Source organism: Bos javanicus, chromosome 29 (assembly GCF_032452875.1).
Source record: "Bos javanicus breed banteng chromosome 29, ARS-OSU_banteng_1.0, whole genome shotgun sequence".
Lineage (NCBI taxonomy): Eukaryota > Metazoa > Chordata > Mammalia > Artiodactyla > Bovidae > Bos > Bos javanicus.
In genome coordinates this window covers 9,840,748-9,867,832 of record NC_083896.1, presented here as the reverse complement: position 1 = coordinate 9,867,832, position 27,085 = coordinate 9,840,748, and the positions used below count along the sequence as shown (strand labels likewise).

At 41.6% G+C, this 27,085-nt stretch overlaps 1 protein-coding gene across 6 annotated transcripts in view; it reads left to right on the top strand.

Moving 5' to 3' along the window:
• The window catches only part of CCDC83 (coiled-coil domain containing 83), a 52,174-nt gene extending 27,694 nt beyond the window's left edge, over positions 1-24,480 (top strand). For all 6 annotated transcript variants that reach the window (XM_061406065.1, XM_061406067.1, XM_061406066.1 and 3 more), the window contains 6 exons: positions 5,501-5,592; positions 9,960-10,028; positions 15,264-15,385; positions 19,368-19,444; positions 19,985-20,190; positions 24,181-24,480. In XM_061406065.1, coding sequence (XP_061262049.1) covers positions 5,501-5,592; positions 9,960-10,028; positions 15,264-15,385; positions 19,368-19,444; positions 19,985-20,190; positions 24,181-24,342 — 728 coding nt within the window. In that variant the 3' untranslated portion in view covers positions 24,343-24,480. The remainder of the gene's footprint in view (positions 1-5,500; positions 5,593-9,959; positions 10,029-15,263; positions 15,386-19,367; positions 19,445-19,984; positions 20,191-24,180) is intronic.
• Positions 24,481-27,085: the final 2,605 nt, after the last annotated feature.

Sequence of the window (27,085 nt, the reverse complement as noted above, 5' to 3'; positions counted from 1 at the left end):
TGGAAAGAGCTCGTGGGTGCAGCAAGTTGTACACTATTCCCCAAAGGGCAGGTAAAGTGTAATTCTTCCTTCCCCTCAAATCTAGATGGAAGGTCTTTAAGGAAATTCTTCAGACTGTTCAACATGTATCCCCCCAGTTGGGGGGACACTGAGATCTAGTTTATGACTCACCCTGTAAAATCTACAGGATAAGTGACTGACTAGGTAACTGTTCTAACAGCAGAGCGTGTAAGAGGCATGTAGCTGCCCCCTGGGCTGGGCCTGTGTCTCAGTCTATTCGGGCCCCTATAGTGAAATACCATAGACTAGGCGGCCTGTATATAATACAAATTGGTTTTTCACAGCTCTGGAGGCTGTGAAGTTCAAGGTCAAGGGACTGACAGATGGGGTGCCTAGGGAGAGCTTGCTTCTTGGTTCAGAGACACTGTCTCTTTGCTGTAACCTGACAGAGTGGAAGGGGCAAGAGAGCTCTCTGTTATAAGGGGTCTCTGTTATAAGGGCACTAATCCCACTCATGAGGGCTCTAGCCTCCTGACCTAATGGCCTGCCAAATACCAGTACCAGGGGTTCAGGCTGCAACCTAATGATTTGAGCAAGGGGGCGGGGTCACAGACATTCAGTCTGTAGCAGCATGCACTCTCGGAGTAGGTTGTAGCAAAGAGTGGGGTGTTTCCTGTGGACCTGTTATCTGAGAGCGCGCTGGTACACAGTCCTGTTAAATTTTACCTGTGGGTTGACTAGAGGGGTCAACCCACTCCAAAGAGAAATAGGCGCCTGTACATGTGGGAGGGAGGAGGAGACAGAACCAGAGGCCAAAGGGGCAGTCATCAGCCAACCTCCAGTAACAGCACATCCCCTGCACAAGGGCATGCGGTGAAATGTACCCAGCGATGGGGAAGGTGGTCCTCCGGGGAACCTGCACAAACATCCCCGAGAGAGGAGCCTCAATCTCAAATGCCAGCTGGACCCAGAAAGTGAGGCCTTAGCTTGAGATAGTCAAGTGGAATAGTGAGTCAAGTGAGATAGTCAAGGCCAAAGCTTGAGATCAGTCAGGTGAGGGCTTTCTTGTCCTTCCAAGGCTCCCCTCCAGCCCTGAGGGGGAAGGAGGCATGCCAGCTCAAGGCAGAGGAAACAGTAGTAGGTTCAAGCTAGGAAGGGAATAGCCATAACTTTGAATGAAGCTTAAAGTTTTGATTATTACAAAGACTAGATATCTTAATTTCAGATTGGAAGATCTTCAGTTATCACAGAAGAACCAGAAAAAGTCATAGGATTGCCATGCATGTTGTTGAGAGAGGGCTAATAGCCTCACAGTATGAATTTTGAAGGGAAGAGAGAAGGAATGTCCCTGGATGGTCCCATGGTTAAGGATTTGCCTTCCAGTATGGAGGACACAGGTTCGATCCCTAGTCAGGGGACTAAGATCCCACATGCTGTGCCATGTGCCACTCCTAGAGAAAGCCTGCATGCTGCAATGAAGACCCAGTATGGCCAAAGCAAAAACAAACACACACAAAAAATGGGGGGAAGAGAAAAACAAGGTTTGTCGGTGCCCCGTGGTCACGTTTGGTGGGCAAGGACTTTCTGTGAAGGACGGGAGGACGGGGGATGGAGACAGACGGCCCTTAGATCAGTGCTGGCTCCAGGGATGGGGTTCCTGCCTGTACTTTTCGCCGTGGTCTGTGACTGTCCCCTCAGGGCACCTCTGCTCTGCTCTCTCGGCCTGTCCCCACTCCGTCCTTGCTCCCCGCAGACTAATTCTGAAGAGCATCATCGTGATCACTACCTAGTCAAGGATGACCAAAGACCTCCGCCCATGGCTCCTCGCGGGCGGTCAGCTGACCCCAGCACAAACCAAGTTCTGGTTGGCTATCCAGCATCCCGATTCAGCAGCTGCCCTGAGCCCTGGGGGCCTGGGGAGGGGGCACCTGGGCCTGCCTCCCCGGACTTCAGTTTGAAGGAGATGTCAGGACACTGGGTGCAGAGAACACACTCACTGACATATCCAGGACAGGACTCTTGCTCTCAGTAAAAGGAAATTTTAGATTTTTTTAAACTTCTTTTTAAATTGTTTTAATTTAAAATTTTAAAATTTTTAAAACAATTAAGAAATGCTTTAATTTATTTAAAAAATTTTGGGGTTTTATTAAACCTTTAGATGAGCCCCAGGAATAGAGAAAGTATGGAGTTATTACAAAACAGCAGATATTAGAGTCACAGAGTTTTTCCTTTCATCCTTGACCAGGTGCGTGGGACAAGGATCCTTAAAAGTCTCTCCGGGCACTAAGTGAGTTAAAAGGCGTGGGTTCAAGTCCACCTCTTTGAATGCCAGTTTCTTCATCTGATCACCTCAGGGACCTCCACGAGAACTCACGGCCCCAGGACCTGCTTTCCTACACCTTGTCTCATCTCACAAGTCCCTTTGAGTTAGATACCACTGTGCCCAGTGTAAAGATGAGGGAACAGAGGCCTGGAAGAGTTCACGGCTTTAGACTCACAGACGTATGAGGTAGTGGAAATGGGAGGTGAACCCAGGTGTGTCAGACCCAAGCCTATAAGCGTCCAGTAGTCCTCCCCACTCCGTGACTCACCTAACACCCACTCTGCCTGAAGGAAGGGCTGTGTGGCCAGTGTTACCATCCACCCCTGCTCAGTCCTGTCTAGAGAGGGGTCACAGGAAGCCAGCGGCACAGAGGAGGATGAGCCCAGTGACGAGTGTGACGCTGGAAGTGGGTCAAGAGCGAACAACCGACTCCCCAAAGCTTGTGGGGTGGAGCTGAAGCACAGCCAGACACGACAAGGAAAGGCAAGTAATGGAAGGCAAACTTCAGCTTCTGAGAAGCGACCACATTGGACCAGGCATCTGAGCAGCCAGGAGTCTAAAAGCACAAAGTCGTAATCTCCCATTTGCAGGGTCCCAGACTTTTCTGGGGAGGAGACTTTTACATATTCCCAGTTTCTCTGGGAGTATTCGCAATTGCAGGGTTAATCAGTTCAGTTCAGTAGCTCAGTCGTGTTCAACTCTGTGGCCCCATGGACTGCAGCACGCCAGGCTTCCCTGTCCATCACCAACTCCCTGAGCTTGCTCAAACTCATGTCCATTGAGTCGGTGATGCCATCTAACCATCTCATCCTCTGTCGTGTCTTTCTCCTCCTGCCTTCAATCTTTCCCGGCATCAGGATCTTTTCTAATAAATCAGCTCTTCACATCAGGTGGCCAAAGTGTTGGAGTTTCAGCTTCAGCATCAGTCCTTCCAGTGAATATTCAGGACTGATTTCCTTTAGAATGGACTGGTTGGATCTCCTTGAAGTCCAAGGAACTCTCAAGAGTCTTCTCTAACACCACAGTTCAAAAGCATCAATTCGGTATTTAGCTTTCTTTATGGTCCAACTCTCACATCTATACATGACTACTGGGAAAACCATAGCTTTGGCTAGATGGGCCTTTGTCAGCAAAGTCATGTCTCTGCTTTTTAATATGCAGTCTAGGTTGGTCATAGCTTTTCTTCCAAGGAGCACGCGTCTTTTAATTTCATGGCTACAGTCACCTAGGATTGCAATAATAGAAGGATATGGAACAGAAGTCTTTACTCTCTGCTCTCAGAGATTTCCTTGAATAGAGGAAGCGGTTATGCCAGTATGAAACACAATGAGGGCTGAGTGGCTCTAGCCTAACTCCCCGTGCCCATTTCCAGAGCCTTAGTTTGCCTCCAAACAACTGAAAGACCAGACCTGCACATCTTCTTCCCTGTAGCCTAAGACCCCCAAGAGTTCTTAGAGTCAGCTTTGGCTGACTTGGTCTGTGGGGAAATTTTTCCCTTTGAAATAATGTCCTAAATGGATGCTATGTCCCACAACTGTCTCAATAGAATAGTATTGTTTCATTACAGAATAAGTTAAATGAGTCGCTGTGGACCAGCCTAGAAATCTAGGGCTTTCCTTGTGGTTCAGCTGGTAAAGAATCCGCCTGCAATTCAGGAGACCTGGGTTTGATCCCTGGGTTGGGAAGATCCCCTGGAGGAGGGAAAGGCTACAACCATAACTGTCAACATTATTTGTAGGAGACGATACTCTCTGACTTCCAAATAATTATCTTCCAACTGTTATAAATAAAACACATCTAATGGGGACATGTAACACTGATGTCATCATAGAGCACAACTCCGACGATTCTGATTTGGAGGGTACACTGCCCTCCTGTTGCACACGGCTAACTGCATCACTGTATTCAGTCCTTACTCAGATATTACCTCCTCAAAAAAGCTTTCTCTGCTCACTCTATCTAAAATAGAAAATCTTAGCTTTTCGATTGTTTTTCCCTTTTACTTTTGGCTGTGCTGGGTCTTCTTTGCTTTGCATGGCATTCTCTAGTTGCAGCAAGCTGGGGCTACTCTTTGTCACAGTGGTCAGGCTTCTCATTGCGGTGGCTGCGTGGGCTTGGTATCTGTGGTCCCCATAGTCTAGAGCACAGGCTCAGTGGTTGTGGCACACATGCTTAGCTGCTCCGCGGCATGTGGAATCTTCTCAGACCAGGGATCAAACCAGTGTCCCCTACAATGGCAGGCAGATTCTTATCTACTGCATCACCAGGGAAGTCTGAGAATTTTTGTTTTTCTTCATCACATGCCTCACCACCTAAAATATTATTCCCTGGCTTCCCCACTAGGGTGTATGTGTCATAAGGGCAGGGGTTTTGTCTCTCATTTGGTAATATTCCCAGTGTCTTAAATAGTGTCATGCACAGCAAAAGAACTCGATGATGATTTGTTGACTAAAAGAATGAACAAACGAGACTCATTTATCCAGATTCATTTCTCTCCACTCCATAAAGCAGCCCTTAGGTCATTTTATCTTGCTTTCCTTAAACAAAAGTATTGATTATATGATCTCTCAGCATCCTTCAAGACCCAAAATTTTGTGATCCTTTGCTCTCTCAGTTCTGACATTTATAATGTAAGAAAATCTGCAGAGGACAGTGCATCCTGCTCTTTGCATCTCTGTTCTCCCCACTTGCTCTGAGCCCAACTCAGATCAGGCCTGCTGACTTTCCCAGCCCCTCTCCACCTCCCTCTCCTCTCCTCATTCTGTCTTTCCTGTCCCAGGAAACGTGTGCCAAGAATATTGGAAATTTAGTTAGATGGCATTAGATGTACAGGATGCTACTTGAGTGTATAATCAACTCTCTTCATATTTATGTTGTGGAATCAGAAGTTGTCTCATATGAAGGGTATACAGCTTCAGAGGTACTAAAGCATTTGAAATCCTTTAAAAATACAGACATTCATGAGAGATATCATCTCCAATGAATTCCCATTAAGGCATTAGTAAATTATTGGAGCATTTTGGCTAATTAGAGGTATTAGATTCTTCAGTAAGACGATACTTTGAAAATTCAGGGGGGAAAAACATGAAGAAAGGAGAGGTGGGGATCATGGAAGATAAACTTTACAACTTAATAGTTTTACCTTGGATCTCAAGCTTTCTAATTTTCTGTTTAAAGAACAGTATAAAATCACCCTGGAAGATGCTAGAAAGAGAATAATCAGAGAAACTTTGTTGCAACTGAACCAAAAGAAGGAATGGGCCACAGAGGTATATGTCAATTTTCTTTTCTTTTTATAGTAGATTTTTATTCTTCTCACACAGAACTTCAAAATTTTAAGTGAAATATAGTTGATGTATACTATTATGTTATAAATTTAAATTATATTAAAAGACTCTTGCTCCTTGGAAGAAAAGTTATGACCAACCTAGACAGCATATTAAAAAGCAGAGGCATTACTTTGCCAAAAAAGGTCCGTCTAGTCAAAGCTATGGTTTTTCCAGTAGTCGTGTATGGATGTGAGAGTTGAACTATAGAGAAAGCTGAGTGCTGAAGAATTGATGCTTTTGAACTGTGGTATTGGAGAAGATTCTTGAGAGTCCCTTGGACTGCAAGGAGATCCAACCAGTCCATCCTAAAGGAAATCAGTCCTGAATATTCATTGGAAGGACTGATGCTGAAGCTGAAACTCCAATATGCCGGCCACCTGATGTGAAGAACTGACTCATTGGAAAAGACCCTGATGCTGGGAAATATTGAGGGCAGGAGAAGATGGGGACGACAGAAGATGAGATGGCTGGATGATATCACTGACTCAATGGACAGGAGTTTGAGTACTGGATGCCCTTCTCCAGAGGATCTTTTCAACCCAGGGATCTGCCTGCAATTCGGGAGACCTGGGTTTGATCCCTGGGTTGGGAAGGTCACATGGAGAAGGGAAAGGATACCCACTCCAGTACTCTGGCCTGGAGAATTCCATGGACTGTATTAGTGCATGGGGTCGCAAAGAGTCGGACACAACTGAGCGCCTTTCACTTTCATTATCATCTTGCTCCAGACTGTGTCCTAAATCTGTGAGATCCTAGCTGGGATTGTCTATCCGGAACATCCTTTCTTTGGAGTGATAAGCATCTGGCCTTTTCTAGAGTTCTTCACTGAATTTCAGTTGCTATTGTTTCTTGCTTCCCTTTTTGTTCAACTGTTCTTTCAGTATTCCTATGCCATTGCACAGTTTTTACTGATTTTCACAAATACAGAGGATGTGGAGGGAACTGATCAATGGTTTTGCTTACCCATGCAATTCAGCCCCTTTGTGACTGAATATGATTAAATGGTGAAATCAATAAGTGATCTGATCATAGTTAAGATGGTTAAAAATGCATATGTCAATCAAATATCCTCTCAGGATGTACATTCAGTATGTAATGAAGACTGCCCTCAATACCGTTCCTAGTATTTTACATTAAAATCTCTCAACAATCCTATAAGGGGGAGACTTGCTAATAAGAAGACAGAGACACAGAGAAACCTTGTGACTTGCCCAGAGCATGTGGCAGAATAGACATTTAAGAAGTCTTTTTCAGATCACTACTCTTAATCATTACACTGTACATTTTCTTTTCTCCACATAATGCCAAACACCCGCATAAGTGAATGAATTTGTCTCATTTTTTTTCTGGCCATCTTATGTGGATGGTGGTGGTGGTGTATTCACTAAGTCGTGTCCAACTCTTTGCATCCCCATAGACTGTGGCCCTGGAGAAGGCAACGGCACCCCACTCCAGTACTCTTGCCTGGAAAATCCCATGGACGGAGGAGCCTGGAGGGCTGCAGTCCATGGGGTTGCTAGGAGTCAGACACGACTGAGTGACTTCACTTTCACTTTTCACTTTCATGCATTGGAGAAGGAAATGGCAACCGACTCCAGTATTCTTGCCTGGAGAATCCCAGGGATGGGGAATCCTGGCAAGCTACAGTCCATGAGATCGAAAAGAGTCGGACATGACTGAGCAATTAATACACAGCTGCTTATTAGAGTCACTTGGAAAATTTGTTTAACCCATGTGGGTCCTGGGTCCCACCCAGAAAGATGCTCTTGTAATTGGCCTGAGATTTTGCCTGGGCTTTTGAATTTTTCAAAATATCCAGGAGATTCTAATATGTAGTCAAAGCTGAAAACACTACTCTATTGTTAGTGAAGTAAGTCATTAACTAACTAAATTCATTTATGAGCTACTTCCTACTTTTGTTCAAGGAAAATTCTATGTCTAAAATAAACTTTAGTCTTACCATTTGGAGCTGAACCTTTATATGGTTCCTGGGAAACGGAGGTTCACTCTTGTTTGATTAACATGATTTAAAAAAAGGAATTTATTGCAAATCTTCCTACTCAAAACACATACTAAAATTTACCTTTAATATAGTTTGCCAACAAAGGTTCATCTAGTCAAGGCTATGGTTTTTCCTGTGGTCATGTATGGATGTGAGAGTTGGACTGTGAAGAAGGCTGTGTGCCGAAGAATTGATGCTTTTGAACTGTGGTGTTGGAGAAGACTCTTGAGAGTCCCTTGGACTGCAAGGAGATCCAACCAGTCCATTCTGAAGGAGATCAGCCCTGGGATTTCTTTGGAAGGAATGATGCTAAAGCTGAAACTCCAGTACTTTGGCCACCTCATGCAAAGAGTTGACTCATTGGAAAAGACTCTGATGCTGGGAGGGATTGGGGGCAGGAGGAGAAGGGGACGACAGAGGATGAGATGGCTGGATGGCATCACTGACTCGATGGACGTGAGTCTCAGTGAACTCTGGGAGTTGGTGATGGACAGGGAGCCCTGGCATGCTGCGATTCATGAGGCCACAAAGAGTCACACACGACTGAGCGACTGATCTGATCTGATAGTTTTAAATTCTTTCAATGCATGTTTATGAGGCAGAATATTTTTCTCAGTTTCTCTTCTTTTGGTTGTATCCTTCAGTTACTTTGTCGTGTGGTATCCTGGTGGTTCAGACGGTAAAGAATCTGCCTGCAATGTGGGAGAGACTGGGGTTCAATCCCTGGGTCAGGAAGATCCCCTGGAGAAGGGAATGGCAACCCATTCCAGTATTCTTGCCTGGAGAATCCCATGGACAGAGGAGCCTGGTGGGCTATAGTCCATGGGGTCGCAAAGAGTCAGACACGACTGAGCAACTAACACTTTCACTTTCATCCATATAAAAGTACCTCACATATAAACGTGAACTGTTGTCCACTATAAAATTCCTTTGGGTGAAACTGTAAATATTTTAGTAACTGAAATGAAATTACATCTTATGATCCTACTTATAAAGTAAGGCTTTCCCTGTTTGCTTCATTTAAAATGGTTTTCTCCAGGAGATGACCTAGCTACAGCCTGCTGCTACTGCTGCTAAGTTGCTTCAGTCGTGTCTGACTCTGTGTGACCCCATAGACGACAGCCCACCAGGCTCCCCTGTCCCTGGGATTCTCTAGATTGGAACACTGGAGTGGGTTGCCATTTCCTTCTCCAATGCATGAAAGTGAAAAGTGAAAGTGAAGTCACTCAAGTCACTCAGTTGTATCGGACTTTCAGCAACCCCATGGACTGCAGCCCACCAGGCTCCTCCGTCCATGGGACTCTTCAGGCAAGAGTTCTGGAGTGGGGTGCTATTGCCTGCTAACCTGCAACTATTTGCTATTAGGTTTATAAATAGGTAAATTGTTGTTATTGACCTGCATAAATGTTTCAGATTTAGAAGGCAGTTATATCATCTATCTTTGCTCTTGCTACATGTTAAGTTATGCCTGTGACCATAAACTTGAAGAAAGTTTGATCACTGCAGTTTAGCCATCTTAATGGTGGAACAGGGCTTCCCTGTTGGTGAAAAGTCCACCCGCCAATGCAGGAAACGTGGGTTCGATCCTTGATCTGAGAAGATCCCATGTGCGGTGGAGCAACTATGCCTGAGCCTGTGCTCCACAGCCCGGCGCTGCTGCTACTGAAGTCGGCACGTTCTGGAGCCTGTCTCCACGACCAGAGAAGCCACGACAGTGAGAAGCTTACAGGCCACAACCAGAGGAGAGCCCCAGCAGCGACGAAGACCCGGCACAGCCAAAATGAATACATAAAATTAATTCAAACATTTTAACAGTGAAGCAGGTCACTTCATGATTGATTTCATCACGGCAGTCAGATTTAGTCACACTAGCGGCCAAATTGATTGGACAACCACCGTCCATCCAGTTCTTTCAATCATCTATGTTACTACTACTACTAAGTTGCTTCAGTCGTGTCCGACTCTGTGCAACCCCATAGACGGAAGCCCACCAGGCTCCCCTGTCCCTGGGATTCTCCAGGCAAGAACACTGAAGTGGGTTGCCATTTCCTTCAGTGCCTGGAAGTGGAAAGTGAAAGTGAAGTCGCTCAGTCGTGTTAGGCAATCTAAATCAGGAAAAATAGCACAATAGGATAATAAAGAACAATGGGACCCAATGTTTTTAGGCATATTTCCAAAGTTACTGTAAACCATGATTTTAAATGTTCAGATAAGTTGATTGCATATCATCATTGCTAAAAAAAATGTGAAATGCTTTGTGGCAGCACTTCTTTAATACAGGGAAAAAAATCTTTTTTTTTTTTAGAATGCTCTAAGGTTCATTGACAAGGGCAGCTATCGAGAGATCTGGGAGAATGACTGGCTCAAAAAAGAGGTAAGTGGAATTTTAAAAAAGGAAAACAATTTCTTCTTTCTCATTTTTCTGAACCGGAAATGACTTTTATTTATAAGCTGAAGTCATGGGGAAATCATGGATATGTGAGTCACCGAGGTAAAGTGAAATTCAAGTGGAGCCCTAATCTTATTACAAGCTGTCACTCAATGAACACCATAAATGTTTTCAGTAATAACCAGAAGTCATTTTTGGTGTCACAATTTTCATACAATACACTCAAGTGTCTAAAACTTCTTGACATTCTAAAACTGACCCGGCCTTCCTCTGAACCCTATTTGCTCCCAACTGATGGAAGCAAGGCTGAAGGATCATTCTAACCTCATTCTCTCCGGTTTTAAATTCTCTCTTCAGGTATTCAAACTGGTATGGAAGAGGTAAAACTGTCATTATATGCAGATGACATGACACTGTATATAGAAAACCCTAAAGACTACACACAGAAACTGCTAGAATTGATAGACTAATTCAACAAGGTAGTGGGATACAAGAATTAACACACAGGGATTTCTTTACACTAACAATGTTGTATTTCTTTACAACAATGTTGTATTTCTTTATAACAAAGTTGTATTTCTTTACACTAGCAATGAAATATCAGAAAGGGAACGCAAACAGTCAATGTCTTTTAGAATCACATTTTTAAAATAGCTCATAGGAATAAACTTCATAAAGGAGGTGGAAGACATGCTGAGAACTACAAAACATTGATAAAGGAAACTGAAGATGATTCAGAGAAATGGAAAGATGTCCTATATGCTCTTGGATTAGAAGAATTAATATTGTTAAAATGGCCATAGTACCCAAAGCAATCTACAAACTTAATGCCATCCCTATCAACTTACCCATGACATTTTTCACACAACTGGAACAAATAATCCTAAAATTATATAAGAGACCCAGACTTGCCAAAACAGTCCTGAGGAAAAAGAGCAAAGCAGGAGGCATAACCCTCCCAGACTTCAGAGAATTCTACAAAGCTACAGTAATCAAAATAGCATGGCTAGGGCAAAATCAGACATGTGAATTGATGCAGCAGAGTAGAGAGCCCAGAAATAAACCTGCATACCTATGGTCAATTAATCTTCAACAAAGGCAAGATATACATTGGGGAAAAGAGAGTCTCTTCAAGCGGTGTTGTAAAAGCTGGGCAGCTGCACGTGAATCAATGAAGTTAGAACACTCCCTCATACCATACACAAAATTAAACTCAAAATAGCTAAATGTAAGACTAAATATGATGCCCTAAAACTCCTAGGAGAGAACACAGATGAAATGTTCTCTGACATAAATCATAGCAATATTTTCTTAGGTCAGTCTGCCAAGACAATAAAAATTAAAGCAAAAATGAACAAATGAGATCTAATCAAACCTAAAAACTTTCACACAGTAAAGGAAACCACAAACAAAATGAAAGAACAACCTATGGACTGAGAGAAAAGTATTTGCAAATGATACAAACATCAAGGACTTAATTTCCAAAATATACAAATAGTTCATACAATTCAATAACCGAATATTTCCACATGGATGTCACATAGGTACTTCAAACTCAACGCACCTGAAATTTATTAAATTTCTTCTTAGATCGTCTTTTCCTGCATTTCCTTTTTCACCATCTGCTCAGACACCCAAGGTAAAATTGTCACCATCAGCTTCATTTCTATTTTCCTTGCTCTAATTTGACTGAATAGAGTTGGTGAGTCTAACAAACAAAAAATTTTTAAATAAATATGCTTTCTGTGATATTGACAATTATCTTAAAGTTGCCTTTATAAAGTCATGGTGAGTAGGAATTCATACTATTTCCAAAACTAATCAAGATGAATCCTCAATTTAAAAAAAATAAGTATTAATTTAAACAAACTCAAGGTGAGCTCAACAGTTAAAGAATATTATAGAGGAACTTAGTTCTTATACTTTTATTAAATATAACAGTATGATCCCAGTAATAATAATTTAACAATTCAGATCTTAAATTCTGTTAAGATACCATAGACATTAGGTTCAGAGAAAATGACTACAAAAATTTATATATGACTGATAAGAAAGACTGGTGCCTTGGTCCTTTCTACTAAAGCCACAAATTACATTTTGTTTTGTTTTATTTTTTAATTTTCATAATTCAGTGGAAATAAAAGACAGAAAGATGTCAAGTTTAATTTAATCATGAGCAAAAAGAGCTCATTAATCAAGAACAAAATCATTTTAAAGAAATTCAATATATTTAATTTCTCCTTATCTCAATAAATATTCATTATACTGTTATTAAATTTACTCACAAAATTAATTAAAACCATTTCTGATTATAAGTACTATCACAGGAATTAAAAATTGCCTGGAAATAGAACAATGTATGCTAATTACTTTGAAGAAAGTTAAGAATGAATAACAAGGGATATTTAACACTGGAACTCCCCCAAATATTTCTCCATTTTCAACAATATTATTGTTGAAATATATTATTATTTCAACATGTTATTCTTCAACAATAACCAAAAAGCTTAGATCTCTGGGAGGGATATTAGGTCTCATTAAATGGCTTTTATTATCCAGGTTTATTTAGCATGCTTATTAGAAAAATGAAGAAAATTCAAATTTCCAAATAACTTGAACTAACTTAACAAATGGAAAGCTGGAAACACTAGACAGATTCAAAGAGGTTAGTAATCGAAGTTTCAAATGTGAGGAGGCGTAAAGCTAACTTGGTTCTTGCAGGGGAAAATTTTAAGAGCAGACATTTTAATCAGGATCCTAGGCGCCTGAGTTATTCCTTTCCGATTTCTTAAGTACATTTCTTGGGTATCTGGGGAGAAGCAGGGGCTTCTTACCCCAGAAAAAGTGTGATAGTGTTAGTCGTTCAGTTGTGTCTTACTCTTTGCCACCCCATGGACTGTAGCCCACCAGGCTCCTCCATCCATGGGATTCTGCAGGCAAGAGTACTGGAGTGGGTTGCCATTTCCTTCTCCAGAGAATCTTTCCAACCCAGGAATGAAACCTGGCTCTCCTGCTTTGCAGGTGGATTCTTTACCATCTGAGCCACCAGTTAAGACCCTTACTGCCGAATCTAAAGGTATTGACATGGCTGTAAAAAGGGAATTTGTTTTCATTTCCCTAACATTTCAGAAGATTGAGAGGGAGACAACAATTGAGAAACTTACTTAGTACTCTAAAGGCATAAGGGATATCACAGGTTATCTGTAGCTTGAAAGATTGGACTTAACTCCCCCAGAGGGCCCTCATTCCCTGCTTGCCAGAAGACCGAGAACTGCATGCTGCCTCCCAGCTATGCCAAGCCCTGAGGTCAAATTTTTCCAAACATTCTATTCATTCCTTCTTTTACAACCTCTAATTTCTTTCTCATCCTTTGACATTTGAAAATTATAAATTTTTCCTTAAGGCATTCAGGCTTGTAATCAAGCTGATAATCTCATAAAATATGAGATCCTAAAACACCAACCGCTAACTTGGTAATGTAGAGTTATGGACTTAAATTGTCTCGTGAAATTGGTCAGGATGCTGTTCTTTTCACTTTAAGCCTTTTCTATGACACTGGTATTGTTTTATAATTGTTTATGTATTTGTTCACTGGATTTGTAGATTTCTTTCCTATTTTGAGGGAAGAAACCATGCTTTATTGAATTTTGTATCCATCTACCTCAAGCAAGAATTTACCCCTAGTAAGAATTCAGGCATTTAATAAATGACTTATGTGAAAGAGATATGCATGTGGTAATATACTGAATGCTTCCAAAATATAGTAACTTCAACTGCAAATCAAAAATGTGTTAGTCATCTCTTTCTAAGTATTCATCTCAGTTACACTCTTGGCAACTCCTAATAAGAGATAATGCATATCCCTCCCCTGTGCCTTTCTTATTTCATCATGTTCCCTCAAGAGACACAGTACCTTTCCCAGCTATCTTTCTATCATTCTTACCAGCTGATCACTTTATATTTTATACTCTTAATTCTGGTATTACCCTGACTTCTACCCATTAGCACCACTCAATCCAGCACCTGCATAGCTCATGAAGTTTTGGGGGGCAGAGAGGTAAGTTGGGGGTTCTATCTAGTAACATTCTTCTATATATTCTCCCCATGATCAAGCCTTCTTTAGACAAAAAATTATCAAAATACATTTCCTAAAGATTGATGGGAACTCTATCAACAGAACCAGCAAGTTGTGTTCGTGTTTGAGTTGGCCACATTTCTGCAGTTAAAGTTAATTAACCCTGCTATGTCTGTGAATGGACCTACTGTCTAACCTGCAAGATAAAAATCAGACCTCTTCACATTATTTGGCTCCCGTATTTGTGCAGTTCCTCTCCTACTTGTCCCCATACCCATTTTGTTTCTATTCACAGCAAAACAGTGGTGCCTAATACGTGTGGTTCCTTCTGCCTAGAATATATCCTCTCTCGTCTGGCTAGAGAATCCCTTCTTTGCCTTCAAGATCCAGAATGGAGGTCATCTCTTCCATTAATTCTCCTTCACCCCCCGACACCTGGCAGACGTAGGGTGAAACTTGCCCTCCTCCCACCGCACCTGGATGGCTTCCATTATTAGATTTCATCATGCTGTCTTCTGTTGCTGTCACTCTCCTTCCCATTAAGCTAAGAGACCCCTGAAGGTTATTGTGTCTTGTTGATCCTTTGTTCCCAAAGTGCACTATAGTTTTGATGCATTGTAGGTATACAGTACAATTTCATGAGTGAATGATTAACATCTCAGCTATCTGATATTTCTCAGAATGACTCCAGCACATTCAGAGAGAATATAGTTGTCATACAGAGGTTGATAGAAAGGACTCCTTGGCTTGTACTTCTCTTTTTTAAATGCCATAATATTTCTTTCCAGTGCTATTAATTTTCATTCTGTTGTTTATCATTAACCTTTGATAGAGCCTCATTTAAGTACTAATGCAAGACTGATAAATTAGTCTTATTTTCTTATTTATCTCTGCCTCCAGTGCACATAAATCCAGTGATGTTCCTGAAGAGTAGGAAAGGAAATTCTTGCCATTCACTAATAACTGCCTAACCAGGAAACCAAGTTCTGCCTAAAATGACTTGGAATGAAGTCCGTCCCATCCCTTCCTTCTTAGAGCAAACACAGTAATAAATAATACAGGATAGATCTTCCTCTCCATCAACATTTTTTAAAGTTAAATTTCTTGTGGAAAACTAACATCCATTCTCCTTTTCCTGAGAATAGATTGCAAATCACAGGAAGGAAGTGGAAGAACTGGAAAATGCTATTCATGAGCTGGAAGAAGAAAATTTGGTGCTTATTGATCAGCTATTCAACTGCAGACTTGTGGATCTCAAGATACCCAGGTGAGAGTCATTACGTAGCTAGAAATATTTTTTTAAACATCTGGATCTGTAAAAAGTTATTTTTTTTAAGATGACAGTTCTTTAACAGTTGAAAAGAAAGACACTCACAAAATGGCCATGGGGAAACTATAAGTTTATCACAATTGACCGTTGCTACAAGGCAAACTTTGACTTGCTTTTTCTAACACTGCACTGTGTTCATAATAGCAAACACTTAATATGAATATCACAACTGCTGTCCTTCAGAAACCTCTGGGCCAGCAGGGGAATTGGGCATAAAAATAAATGCATAATAATGCAGCAGAAGAAGTACGGGTGCAAAGCCGGAGCACAGGAGGAGGGAGTGATCAAGCTTGTGGGCGCTTTCTGGAGGTGTCTGGGACTTCAGGTTACCTTGTAGACTATAGAACGGTTTCCTCTGACAGTTAGTGAAAGAGCCAAACTACTTTCTGGGTGTAGAAAATAGCCTGGCATTCCAAGTCACATTTATTCCTGCATAAGTGAAATCAAATGTGTATATATATGGCTTTGCATTTTAGATTACCGCTTTTTCTTATCTGACAAAGTAAGTCTTAATATACCAATCTTGATGGAAAATCAGAGCCCTGGAATATGGAATTGGACTTCCCAGGTGGTGTTTGTGGTCAAGACTCCACCTGCCAATGCAGGAGACGCAAGAGATGTGGGTTCAGTCCCTGAATTGGGAAGATCCCCTGGAGGAGGAAATGGCAACGCACTCCAGTATTCTTGCCTGAAAAATTCCATGGGCAGAGGAGCCTGGCAGTCTACAGCCTGTGGGGCCTCAAGGAGTCGGACATAACTGAGTGACTGAGCACACATACAATATGGAATTAAAGCAAAGTGGCATTCATAATTTGAACAAAAACATGCTTAGAAAGATAGAGGAATTAAACCACTCAAATGTAGGGTGTATATGTGCAAGATGGGAGAAAAATATCTGGGTCTGGGCAGAGAAGTTCAACACGGTGGAAGGCCCAGGAAAACATTTACATCCAAGTGGTTCTGTTGTTTGTGTGGCATGGAAAAAGTACTGTTTGAGCCCCAGTAAAGTATTTATTGATGGCAAACTTCCTAATGTGTTCCAGGAAGGGTGGATATGGGTAAGTTGTGGGATTTTGGTTTTGTTTTTGCTGAGCTAAATGATGGGTGTCAAGATACAAGACTGGAGAAGTTGGGAGACAGTAGGCTGACTTTATAGCCTGAACTCTGGGTGGGCAGGACAGAGGAAGAGTCACCTGCTCCCTTCCACAATCTGTGTGCTGCCCCCGGGCAGCAGGTACCAGTAGGCTAAGTGGGCCATTGGGCTGAATGAACTGGCTTCCTACAGGACTCTTGCACATCCATCTCTTGAGCTGATGCCCTTAAGAGTCCCTAGGGGGCGGGGGGGGGGGCCTCACTGTCCCCCCAGGGGCAATGCTGTCTTTTGCCAGCATCCCTCCCAATGACACCTCTCCAGTTCCACACCCAGACGGCCTCTGCCGCATAGCACCTGCTGCCTCATCTCTTTGTAATCACGCATCTCTGCCAGCCAGGTCTTCTAACCACCGCTCCACCTGTTGCCCGCTGTGCTCTTTTTCTCTCTTCCAAACCACACAAACCTCCAAAAAGAGCTACCCTGTAAACTGCTGACCTCACTTCCTGCTTCGGTCAGCTTGGTCTGTTGTTCCTGATTCAGTGCTGATGTGCAGGTGAAATGCTCATTATAATAAAAGGGAATTCCCTCCCGGGATACAGAGAGTTTGGCAAGGGCAGGAAGGGAGAAGAGAAAGTTGTAAAGAGGGCTTTCATGGAGTTGTGTGCTTTGCTGTGATGTCATTTAGCCGTGTCCTCTAGCTTCCCTCACGGAAATCTTCGGTAAAACCCACAGTGTTCATCCAAGCTTTGTGGGCTGGCTTTCTTTAGTGGGAGACATGAACGCTTAGTCTTGCTTCAGAGCTGGGAGAGATGAAGTCAAAATCCATCTGAGGGGAAAGAAACAACACAGACTGTGTTTTTAAAACGTGCCTGGTATATGCCTCCAGGACACCCTGAACTTCTCCTTTGTAACCAGCATTTATCACACTAGTGATTACTTACTTAACACCTGCTTCCCTCCTAGACTGTAAATTCCTTTTAGACAAGTGTTTAGGACATTTTAGAAAGACCACATACAGAAACAGAGATATGTGCAAACCCTTAGTTATCTGTTACGCTGCTAATCCAGAAGGCAAAGTGTTGAGTTCCTCAGGAACTTTTACTGTACCCGTTTTCAAGTCAAAATAATAAATAGCATGTAATTTATGACAACTGTCCATTCCACTTCTTTGTTGAGAATTGAGTCCTGTCTATTCTAGTTGAGAAATAGACATGAACTCTACCCAGTGAACGTGTAAAAAGTTGTCTTCTTTCCTATTTGTATGAAGAATCGGGTATTCTAGCTAATAGAGTTATTAATCCTCTATTTCCCATCAGACCTCCCTCAATGCTTTCCTTCATGACTCCAATAAGGCATTGCAGGATTTGTTTGCAACATTAGATGAGATGAGTAAGCTAGAGGTGACTGCCCAGGGACCTCAGTGCCACAGAGCTGAGTCTAGGGGAACCAGTACCTCAAATCTATCTAACACCAGTCTCATATGATGGCCTTCTTTAAAATGTTTTCCACACCGTCAAATACCAAGCGCTGCTGCGCTGCGGTGTTCCAAAGGTGACGAGAAACCCGTGATTAAGAGAGAAGCCAGACTCGTGAAGGTCACAGTGTTTAGTAAGATCTTAGTCATGCAGGAGGCCAAAGCCAGGGAAGAAGAGAACTCTGTGGCCTCAGACTTGACCACCTGTAGACCAGAGCTTCACCGAGACACACCTTCACCAAGTCTTAAGGAGGTTTTAAGAGATAACTAGTATATGTAGTGACATGATTTGTTGGAGCTGTAAGCATCTCGGATGACACTTTGTGTGCTTTAAGAAACTAACAGCCTGTAATCCAGGGGATTCACTCAGGATGCTGGCTGGCTGAGCATGAAAGGTTGTTAGCGTATCTGCAAGGGTCACTTGGTTCATGCTGTCTTCAGGCAAACTTCATGGAAATGCCACACACAGCTTTCAAGGTATCGTGTCTTCTGACAGAAAACTCCACGGGCCTCTGCAGCACAGAGAGCTGCGACTGCACACGTGTAACTCACCAGCTTGTAGCTGGAGCACGCCACCCAGTGAAAGCCAGGACCGTGATGCCATCTTGGATTCCTACTGCTCGCTGTCGAGTCTTTTCCTTTTTTTTTTTTTTTCAAATCCATCCCATGCTGGCCACTGTCATTCCTCATCTGGATTCCTGCAACAGTGATGTAACTGCTGTTGTGATCACTCTCGTTTCTTGGACTTTGTCTCTTATTCCCTTATCATGGGATGCACCCCCTACCCCAAGCTCTTCCTTGGCAAATATCTCTTGGTGTTTCAGGACTCGACTCAGGTGTCATCTCCTCCTGGAAACCTTTCCTTACCTCCTAAGACTAAATCCGGTGCTTCTTCTCTCACTTCTTGTGGGTGTGTGGGTGTGTGTGTGTGCACGCGCACACACACGTGCAGGTGCTCAGTCTTGTCTTTTTGACCCCGTGGACTGTAGCCCACTGGGTTCCTCTGTCCATGGGAATTCCCAGGCAAGAGTACTGGAGTCAGTAGCCATTTCTTCCTCCAGGGGATCTTCCCGACCCAGGGATCGAGCCCACACTCTTGCACCTCCTGCATCTGTAGGCAGATTCTTCACTTCTGTACCACGTGGGAAGACCACAGCACTCCTGACACTGTGCTGATCACCGTCCTGGTACAACCATCATCATAAAACGCTGTCGTCTTGCCTGCCACCCGACTGGGCCCAATGCCCCTTTTTCATCTGTGCATCTCCAGCTCCCAGCAGAGAGATAGACACTCCTGAGCAGGGGCTACAACATTTGTTGGCTGATAGACTACTTTTCTTATTTGTTTTTAGGCGACTGTATCTTACCCAGGCTGTTGGGCAGGAAGTACCACCTGAAGTGCCTTTGGAGTTGTCAGAAACACATAAAGGTATTATTTTATTGTTATGGTGATTTTTTTTTTTTTAATTTGGCAAACACTTATTGAGCTTCTTATTACGGACAGGCACCTCATAGCCGAGAGTGATTCAGGGGGTAGATACCTGCCAGCTCCTCCACTTTCCTCTTGTCCTTGCAGAGCTGACCCAACCCATCTCCTTTCCCTAGCCCTGTTTTCAAATCGAAGTCACCGTGTGTCACAGTGAATGAACTGGAAGCTGGTGAAGAGGGACAGGATGATGTCTACACCAGCACGATTTGCAGTTCAGTTCAGCCAACCAACCAAAATGCCAACATACCCACAGAGCCCGTACGATCATGTTAACTTATTAGCTGACACAGGGAAATGCACCTTAGACATGGTTGCAAACAATGGGACTCACTCTCACTCTGATACTTTGATTCTACATTTCTAATTCTCAAATTCGTCTCCTCCTGGAGATTCTCAAAGGACTTTCAAATTCAAAATGTCACAAAGTATACGCCATATTCTTATCTGTCCAAAAGCTGTACATAATTAATTTCTTTGCAGTCATCCCAGAAAAGTCAGACTCGCAACCTGTAGACATAAAAAGCAGAGACGTGTCAAGCATCTCATTTGGGAGCAGTGGTTTTCGTCTTAGTCATAAGGACAGCAGATTTGGCCAGCTTCTGAAGATAGATGAAGAGAGTTCAAGCATAGAGTTTGGGGCCTCTGATATGAAATACTTACTGTATGAGGATGAGCAGGATTTCAAGGTAAGATTCATGAGAAGACATCTTGACTGCTAGAGAAAATGTTGTTTGATTAATTAGTGGAGAAAATTAATCGAAAATACTGATACTGAAAAATTCTATTTGCAAGTTATTAGTTAAAGCGGCCCGCCATCCACGCCAGTCGCTAGATACTATTTTCACTCTTTGCCCAGCTTGCTACATCTATGTATTGATAGAACTCCATCACTAGTATATGGTATAAGGCAGAACATCTAGGGCCACGTGATAAACTACCTCAAGACTTAGTGGTTTACAACAATAACCATTTATTCTCTTTCAAGGCTTCTGTTGGTTAGGAATTTGGCCAGGTCTTCCATGGACCGTCTTCACTTGAGTTCCGTAGCAGGCACACCCGCGTGTCAGCTGAAGGCTGGGTTTGGGCAGGGAGACCCACCTCTGAGGAGGCTCACCAACCTGGCTGGCCAGGTGATGCTGGCGGAGCTTAGGCCTCAGTTCCTCTCCACACGGGTCTCCTCACAGACGCGGGTCTCCTTGATCGTCCCTTTGTTCCGGTATCTGGCTTCCCCCAAGCCATCAGTCCCAGAGACCAAATGTTTCCTATGACATGGAAAGCTTACGCCAGCACGTCCATCATTTTCCATCTGTTGGTGTAGCTACAAATTTCCACCCAAAGGGTAAATAACATAGCTCCTGCATCTTGAAAGAAGGTGGTCAGCATCATATTTTAAGAAAAGCATGGGATAGGATGTATATCAGTGTCACCATTTGGAAAGTGCAAATGGCCATATAATACCATTAGGCAAAACCTGGATTAACAAGCCTTTGAATTTTAAAACCTTCTTGGTACCTTCCAGTCACTTTCATATCCACCTCTTGCTGTTTTCCTTCTTGGTACTACTGATAACCTTAAAAGTTCTCCTAGAACTTAAAGTCTGATAAGAGAAAAGAGTGATTAAGAAAGCAGCAGAAACTGAATAAGTCAATAAAAACCATTGTAACTAAGTACAACTCAGTCCTGCTGCCATCAAGTGGCAATTTAAAGACTAAGGTTCCAGACTCTATAGCACTTAAACCCACATGCGTATCTTGGTATCAGAACACCTGGCATGCTACAGTGACCTCACGCTAGGGGACAACTGTCTACAAAATTCCAAAATTCCAAAATTCCAAAATTCCACACCATTTGGTTGAGCGAAAGACCTTTTTACTTTTATTTTTGCCTTTATCCATTGAATTTATTTTTCTAAATTCACTTTTTATTTAAGCAAAGTTGAATTGCAACATATGTTCTTTTGCATATTCTTTTCCATTATGGCTTATCACAGGATATTAATATAGTTCCCTTTGCTATACAGTAGGACCTTGTTCTTTATTCATTCTATATATACATACCAGTTTGCATGTGCTAACCCCAAACTCCCCTTCCTGCCCTCTCTGCCACCCCTCACCCGCTTGGCAGCCACCGGTCTATTCTCTATGTCCCTGATTTTGTTTTGTTTCTGTTTCATAGGCGGGTTCATTTGGGTCCTATTTTAGATTCCATGTATAAGTGACATCATAAGCTACTTGTCTTTCTCTTTCTGACTTACTTCACTTAGTGTTAATGTGATAATCTCTAGTTGCATCCATGTTGCTGCAAATGGTATTATTTTGTTCTTTTTCATGGCTGAGTAGTATTTCATTGTATACATGTACCACATCTTCTATATCTATTTCTCTGTTGATGGACATTTAGGATGATTCCATGTCTTCCACTATTGTTAATATTGCTGCCATGAACATAGGGGTGCATGTATCTTTCTGAATTATAGTTTTGTCTGGATATATGCCCAGGAGTGGGATTTGCTAGATCATATGATAATTCTATTTTTAGTTTTCTGGGGAACCTCCATACTGTTTTCCACATTGGCTGCACCAATTTGCATTCCTACCAACAGTGTAGGAGGGTTCCCTTTTCTCCACACCTTCTCCAGCATTTGCTATTTGTAGACTTTTTAACGATGGCCATTCTGACTGGTATGAGGTGGTACCTTGTTATAGTTTTGATTTGCATTTCTCTAATAATTCACATTGTTGAGTATCTTTTCGTGTGTCTATTGACCATCTGTATTTTTTCTTTGGAGAAATGTCTCTTTAGGTCTTCTGCCCACTTTTTGATTGGGTTGTTTCATTTTTTTGTTGTCGTGTTGTATGAGCTGTTTGTATATTTTGGAAATTAAGCCCCTGTCAGTCACATCATTTGCAAATATTTTCTCCCATTCTGCAGGCTCTTTGTTTTGTTTATGGCTTCCTTTGCTGTGCAGAAGCTTGTAAGTTGAAGTCCCATTTGTTTATTTTCATCTTTATTTCTATTGCCTTGGGAGACTGACCTAAGAAAACAGTGGTACAATTTATGTCAGGGAATGTTTTGCTTATGTTCTCTTCTAAGACCTTCTTACTTTCCATGGAAGTTTTTGATGTGGTGGAAATGGCATTGTATTGCTATGGACTCAACTGTGTTCCTGCCTCCCACTCCATTTCATATGTTGAAAACCCTAACACCTATTGTGACTATATCTGGAGATTGGGGCTTTAGGAGGTAATTAAGGTTATGTGAGGTCATAAAGGTCCTAATTTGATAGGACTGTGACCTTATAAGAAGAGGCTTTGCTCTGTGAGACACTGTGAGAAGGCAGACGTCTGCAAAGGGGCTCTCACCAGAACCCAATCGTGCTGGCCCCCTGACCTTGGACTTCCAGCCTCCAGGACTGTGAGAAATAAAGTCCTGCTGTTTCAGCCGGTCAGCCTATGGTATTTTGCTGTGGCAGCTCAGGCAGACTAATATAGGGTTTCACTTCAGAATCCTGCTCTAGATGGTTCTGAAATATATGGTACATTTCCATTAATTTGCTTTTCTTCTCTCATGCATTTATTGCAGCTCTAGAATTGTGTATTTTAAAAGTTAAATATAGTTATATGCATTTTTGAGAAATAAAACATCGCCTTCCTTTTCCATTCTTTGATTCTCCTAAATTCTTATAAATGTCTATTGATAACCTCACAACATGCCAGGTACTTGTTAGATGCTTGAGAATTTAAAGGGGGGAGAACAGGAAGAAGTATAGTCTCAAGATGCCCGTGTGGCAGGCCCTACTCGAAATCACGTGTTGCTAGTAGAAAGCAGGTAAGACAATCACTGACTACTGTTCAGGAGGAACGTATACCTGTTATCTGTCTCTGTGACCAGTCTTGTGCCCCAACACTTGGTACACATCCTGGCACATAGTGGGCACTTGGGAAAGGTTTGCTGAAGTGTTGAAGGAGTTCAAAAGGAGGAGGTATGACTTGGAGAAGCTTTCAAAAGGAAGGTGTGCACTGAACAGGGCTGGAGCTGTTTCAACCCAGTTTGGGGTTAGCTGTGGGATTTCATATCAATTAGACTTCCCATTCTGTTTGTTGATATGTTAAACTATATTTAGTTTGGCAGAATGTGGTAAGCTTTATAGCTATAGTAGATCCTGTGAAATGTGTAAAACTCATGTGGATTTGCTCAGTATTAAGATATTCATTGTCAAAAATGTTAGCAGATCTTTCCCTTTGATCGCGAATAATATATAAAACTCTGCTGTGGTTATATCCTGGCCAGCAGAGGGCTATATAAATGCAGCCAATACTTTATTTTACCGATTAAAGAGCTTGCAGAGGATATATCTCCCTACTCTATTGATGCCTCCCAACTCCCCCCACCCTGCCACCCCGACCCACGGCCCAAGTTCCCAAGACACAAGCCTGCCAGCCTTGCTGCCTGCTCTTTGGGGGATCTTGCCTACCATGACCCAGTGGGTGTATGCGTTTACTGAGTTTTTTATTTACAGTAGCTCCTATTTTTCACGTGTTATACAGCATTCAGACAATTAGGATACAGTGTAATCTGCCAGATAAAGGCCAACTATAATAAATAAAACCTGACCCCCAAAGGCTGGTAACTTGCTAACTAACCTCTCCTGTCTCCTCTGTGTCTGTTCACTGCAGGATTATGTAAACCTGGGCCCCCTGGAAGTGAAGCTCATGACTGTGGAGAGCAAGAAAATGCCCATCCACTTCCAAGAGAAGGAAACTCCAGTCAAATTCTATGAAGATGTCAGGAGCCCAGAAAGCCACATCACGTATAAAATGATGAAGTCTTTTCTCTAAAACTGAAAAGTGAAAAACAACTTCCTGTACTTTTCTTTGGGGAACTGAGATGTATCAGTTGCCCATTTTATTTACACTTTGGTCCATTTTTAAAGCAGTGAATATTTCTAAAGGTCATACTTACAGTTAAAATCAAAATTCTGAGTATTCAGCTATTCATTTACTTGCATGGCCCGAGAAACAAAAATGAAAGTACACTTCATATTTCAAGTGTCAGGAGCATAACAGTGGTCCCCTAGGGTGCTTACCATTTAGACATTTACCAATTGATCTAGGATACCCATATGAAATAGTTCATTTACAGATTTTCTGAGGAAAATTCAGAGGTTTGCATAGCGCTGACTATATATCTTTCCCTTTGAGGGTGCTAGATGATAGCCAGTCCACAATTCAAGTCCACTCTTCTTTACCCTGACACGATTTATAATGAATATCAAACATTTTAGAAACCCATTTGAGGGTGGTAGTTTGTTTTGTAGAAATAGTCCATCAGTAGGGAGGTCCAGGGCTTCCCTGGTAGTCCAGTGGTTAGGAATCTGCCTCACAATGCAGGGGACACAAGTTCGATCCTTGGCTGGGGAGGATCCCACAGGCTGCGGAGCTATTGGGCCCGTGTGCCACAACCACTGAGCTTGCGCTCTCGAGCCCTGGACCAGAACTACTGAAGCCCGTGTGCCTGAGCCGGTGCTCTGCAACGAGAAGACACTGCAGCGAGAAGCCCAACACGCCGCCACGAGAGAGCAGCCCCCAGCCAAGAAAAGCCAGCAACCAAGACCAATGCAGCCAAAAATAAACAGAAAGAGAAAAAAGGATTTAAAAAAATAGAGAGGTCCATCTCCCATCAGCGATATCAAATCTAAACTTCTGAGTCCCCTTCCAAGGCCATCATTACTTCCCTGTTACTGGTACCACAAGGCAAGGACACTCTGACTGTACCTGAATTTGACACTGGCATTTCATTTTAAAGCTAGTTCTACTTGTAAAACTTTTTACAAGAAACACATTTTAAATATAAGGCCACAGATAGATTGACCAAACATTAACCAAAAGGAAGGCCATATGACTAAACTATTAAAGTAGACTTTAAGGTAAGAAGTGTTAAGAAAAAGAGAAAATGAAGCAAAATATGTCATGATAATAAGCAGATTAATTTATCAGGATGACATAACAGTTCTAAATAATAACATAATCTCAAAATATATAAAGCCAAATTTACCAAACTAAAAAGCAATATGGTAAACCTTATGCTATGTATATTTTACCAAAATAAAAAAAAACAAAAAAGGCAGAAACAAATCCCAAGTCAGACTTGAAGATCTTACCACACCTCTCTCAGTAACTAATAGACAAAAACAAAACAAAATAAAAAAACACCTAAATCATGAAGGATGTAAAAAGTTGAACAACTGTAGAATGCACATATTTTTCAAATGTACATAAAATATTTACAAAAATAGACTGTATCCTGGGAAATAAAGTAAGTGGCAACAAATATTCAAAAAGTTGAAATGCGTGAACAGTTCTCTGACCACGGTAGAAAATAACACAACAACAATAACAAAACACTATAATTTTCAAGTAAGCAAGATACTTCTGAAAAAGCTATAGGTTAAAGAAGAAATCACAAGGAAAAATACTTTTCATTATAATGAAAAATATGACATCAAAACTTGTAACACCAGGTAAGTGTTGTTTAAAGGGAAATTTATAACCTTAGGTCAGTTCAGTCGCTCGGTCATGTCCGACTCTTTGCAACCCCATGGACTGCAGCTCGCCAGGCTTCCCTGTCTATCACCAACTCCTGGAGCTTAAGTTTATATATTAAAAATAAGAAAGGTTGAAAGTTCAATCTTTGAATCCTCTATTTCAAAAATCTTAAAAAAAAAAAGCAGCAACAATAAACTTAAAGAAAGTAGAAGAAAGGAAATAAAGGGCAGAAATTAATTATATAGAAATTGGATGTATAAAAGAGAAAATTAACAAAGCCAAAAGGGTTAATTAAAATTGATAACCACCAGTAAGACTAACCAAAAAATAGAGAAAATAAATGGAAAAAAAGAGACATCACTACAGGATTACAGACATTATGGAAAAAAAAACTTTCCCAATAAATTTGACAATTTACATTAAATGAAAACATTTGTTGAAAAACAGGACAAAATAAAAATTCTGAGTAGGCCTTGATCTGTTTTAACAAATCAAATCTATATTTTAAATTTTTTCAAAGCCAGCTGGCTTGCTTTACTGGTGAATTTTTCCAAACATTTCAGAAAGACATAATATCAAACATACATAAAATCTTTGAGAGAATGGAGAAAAAAACAACTTCCAAAGTACTCTGTGGGGTCACTATAATCCTAATATCAAAAGCTGGCAACATCATTTCAGGAAAAGAAAATTAAAGGCCAGTATCTCTCATGAATATAGACGCAAAATCATTCACAAAATATTAGTTTATTGAATCTAGCAATATATAATAATAAATAATATTTCATGAATAAAGAAAGCAAGGTTGATTTAATATTCAAAAATCAGAGCGGAAACATGAACAAGACCAATGTCAGTCCCTTGGTTGTGACATCGTACTGAATTTTGAAAAAAATGTTATTTTGAGGGAAAATGGAGAAAAAGCCTACGTGATCTGTTTGTATTATTTTCTACAATTGCATGTGAATCTACAGTTGTCTCAAAACAAAAAAATTAAGGGTATAATGAACAGAACATAGGTGGCAGCTCATATGAT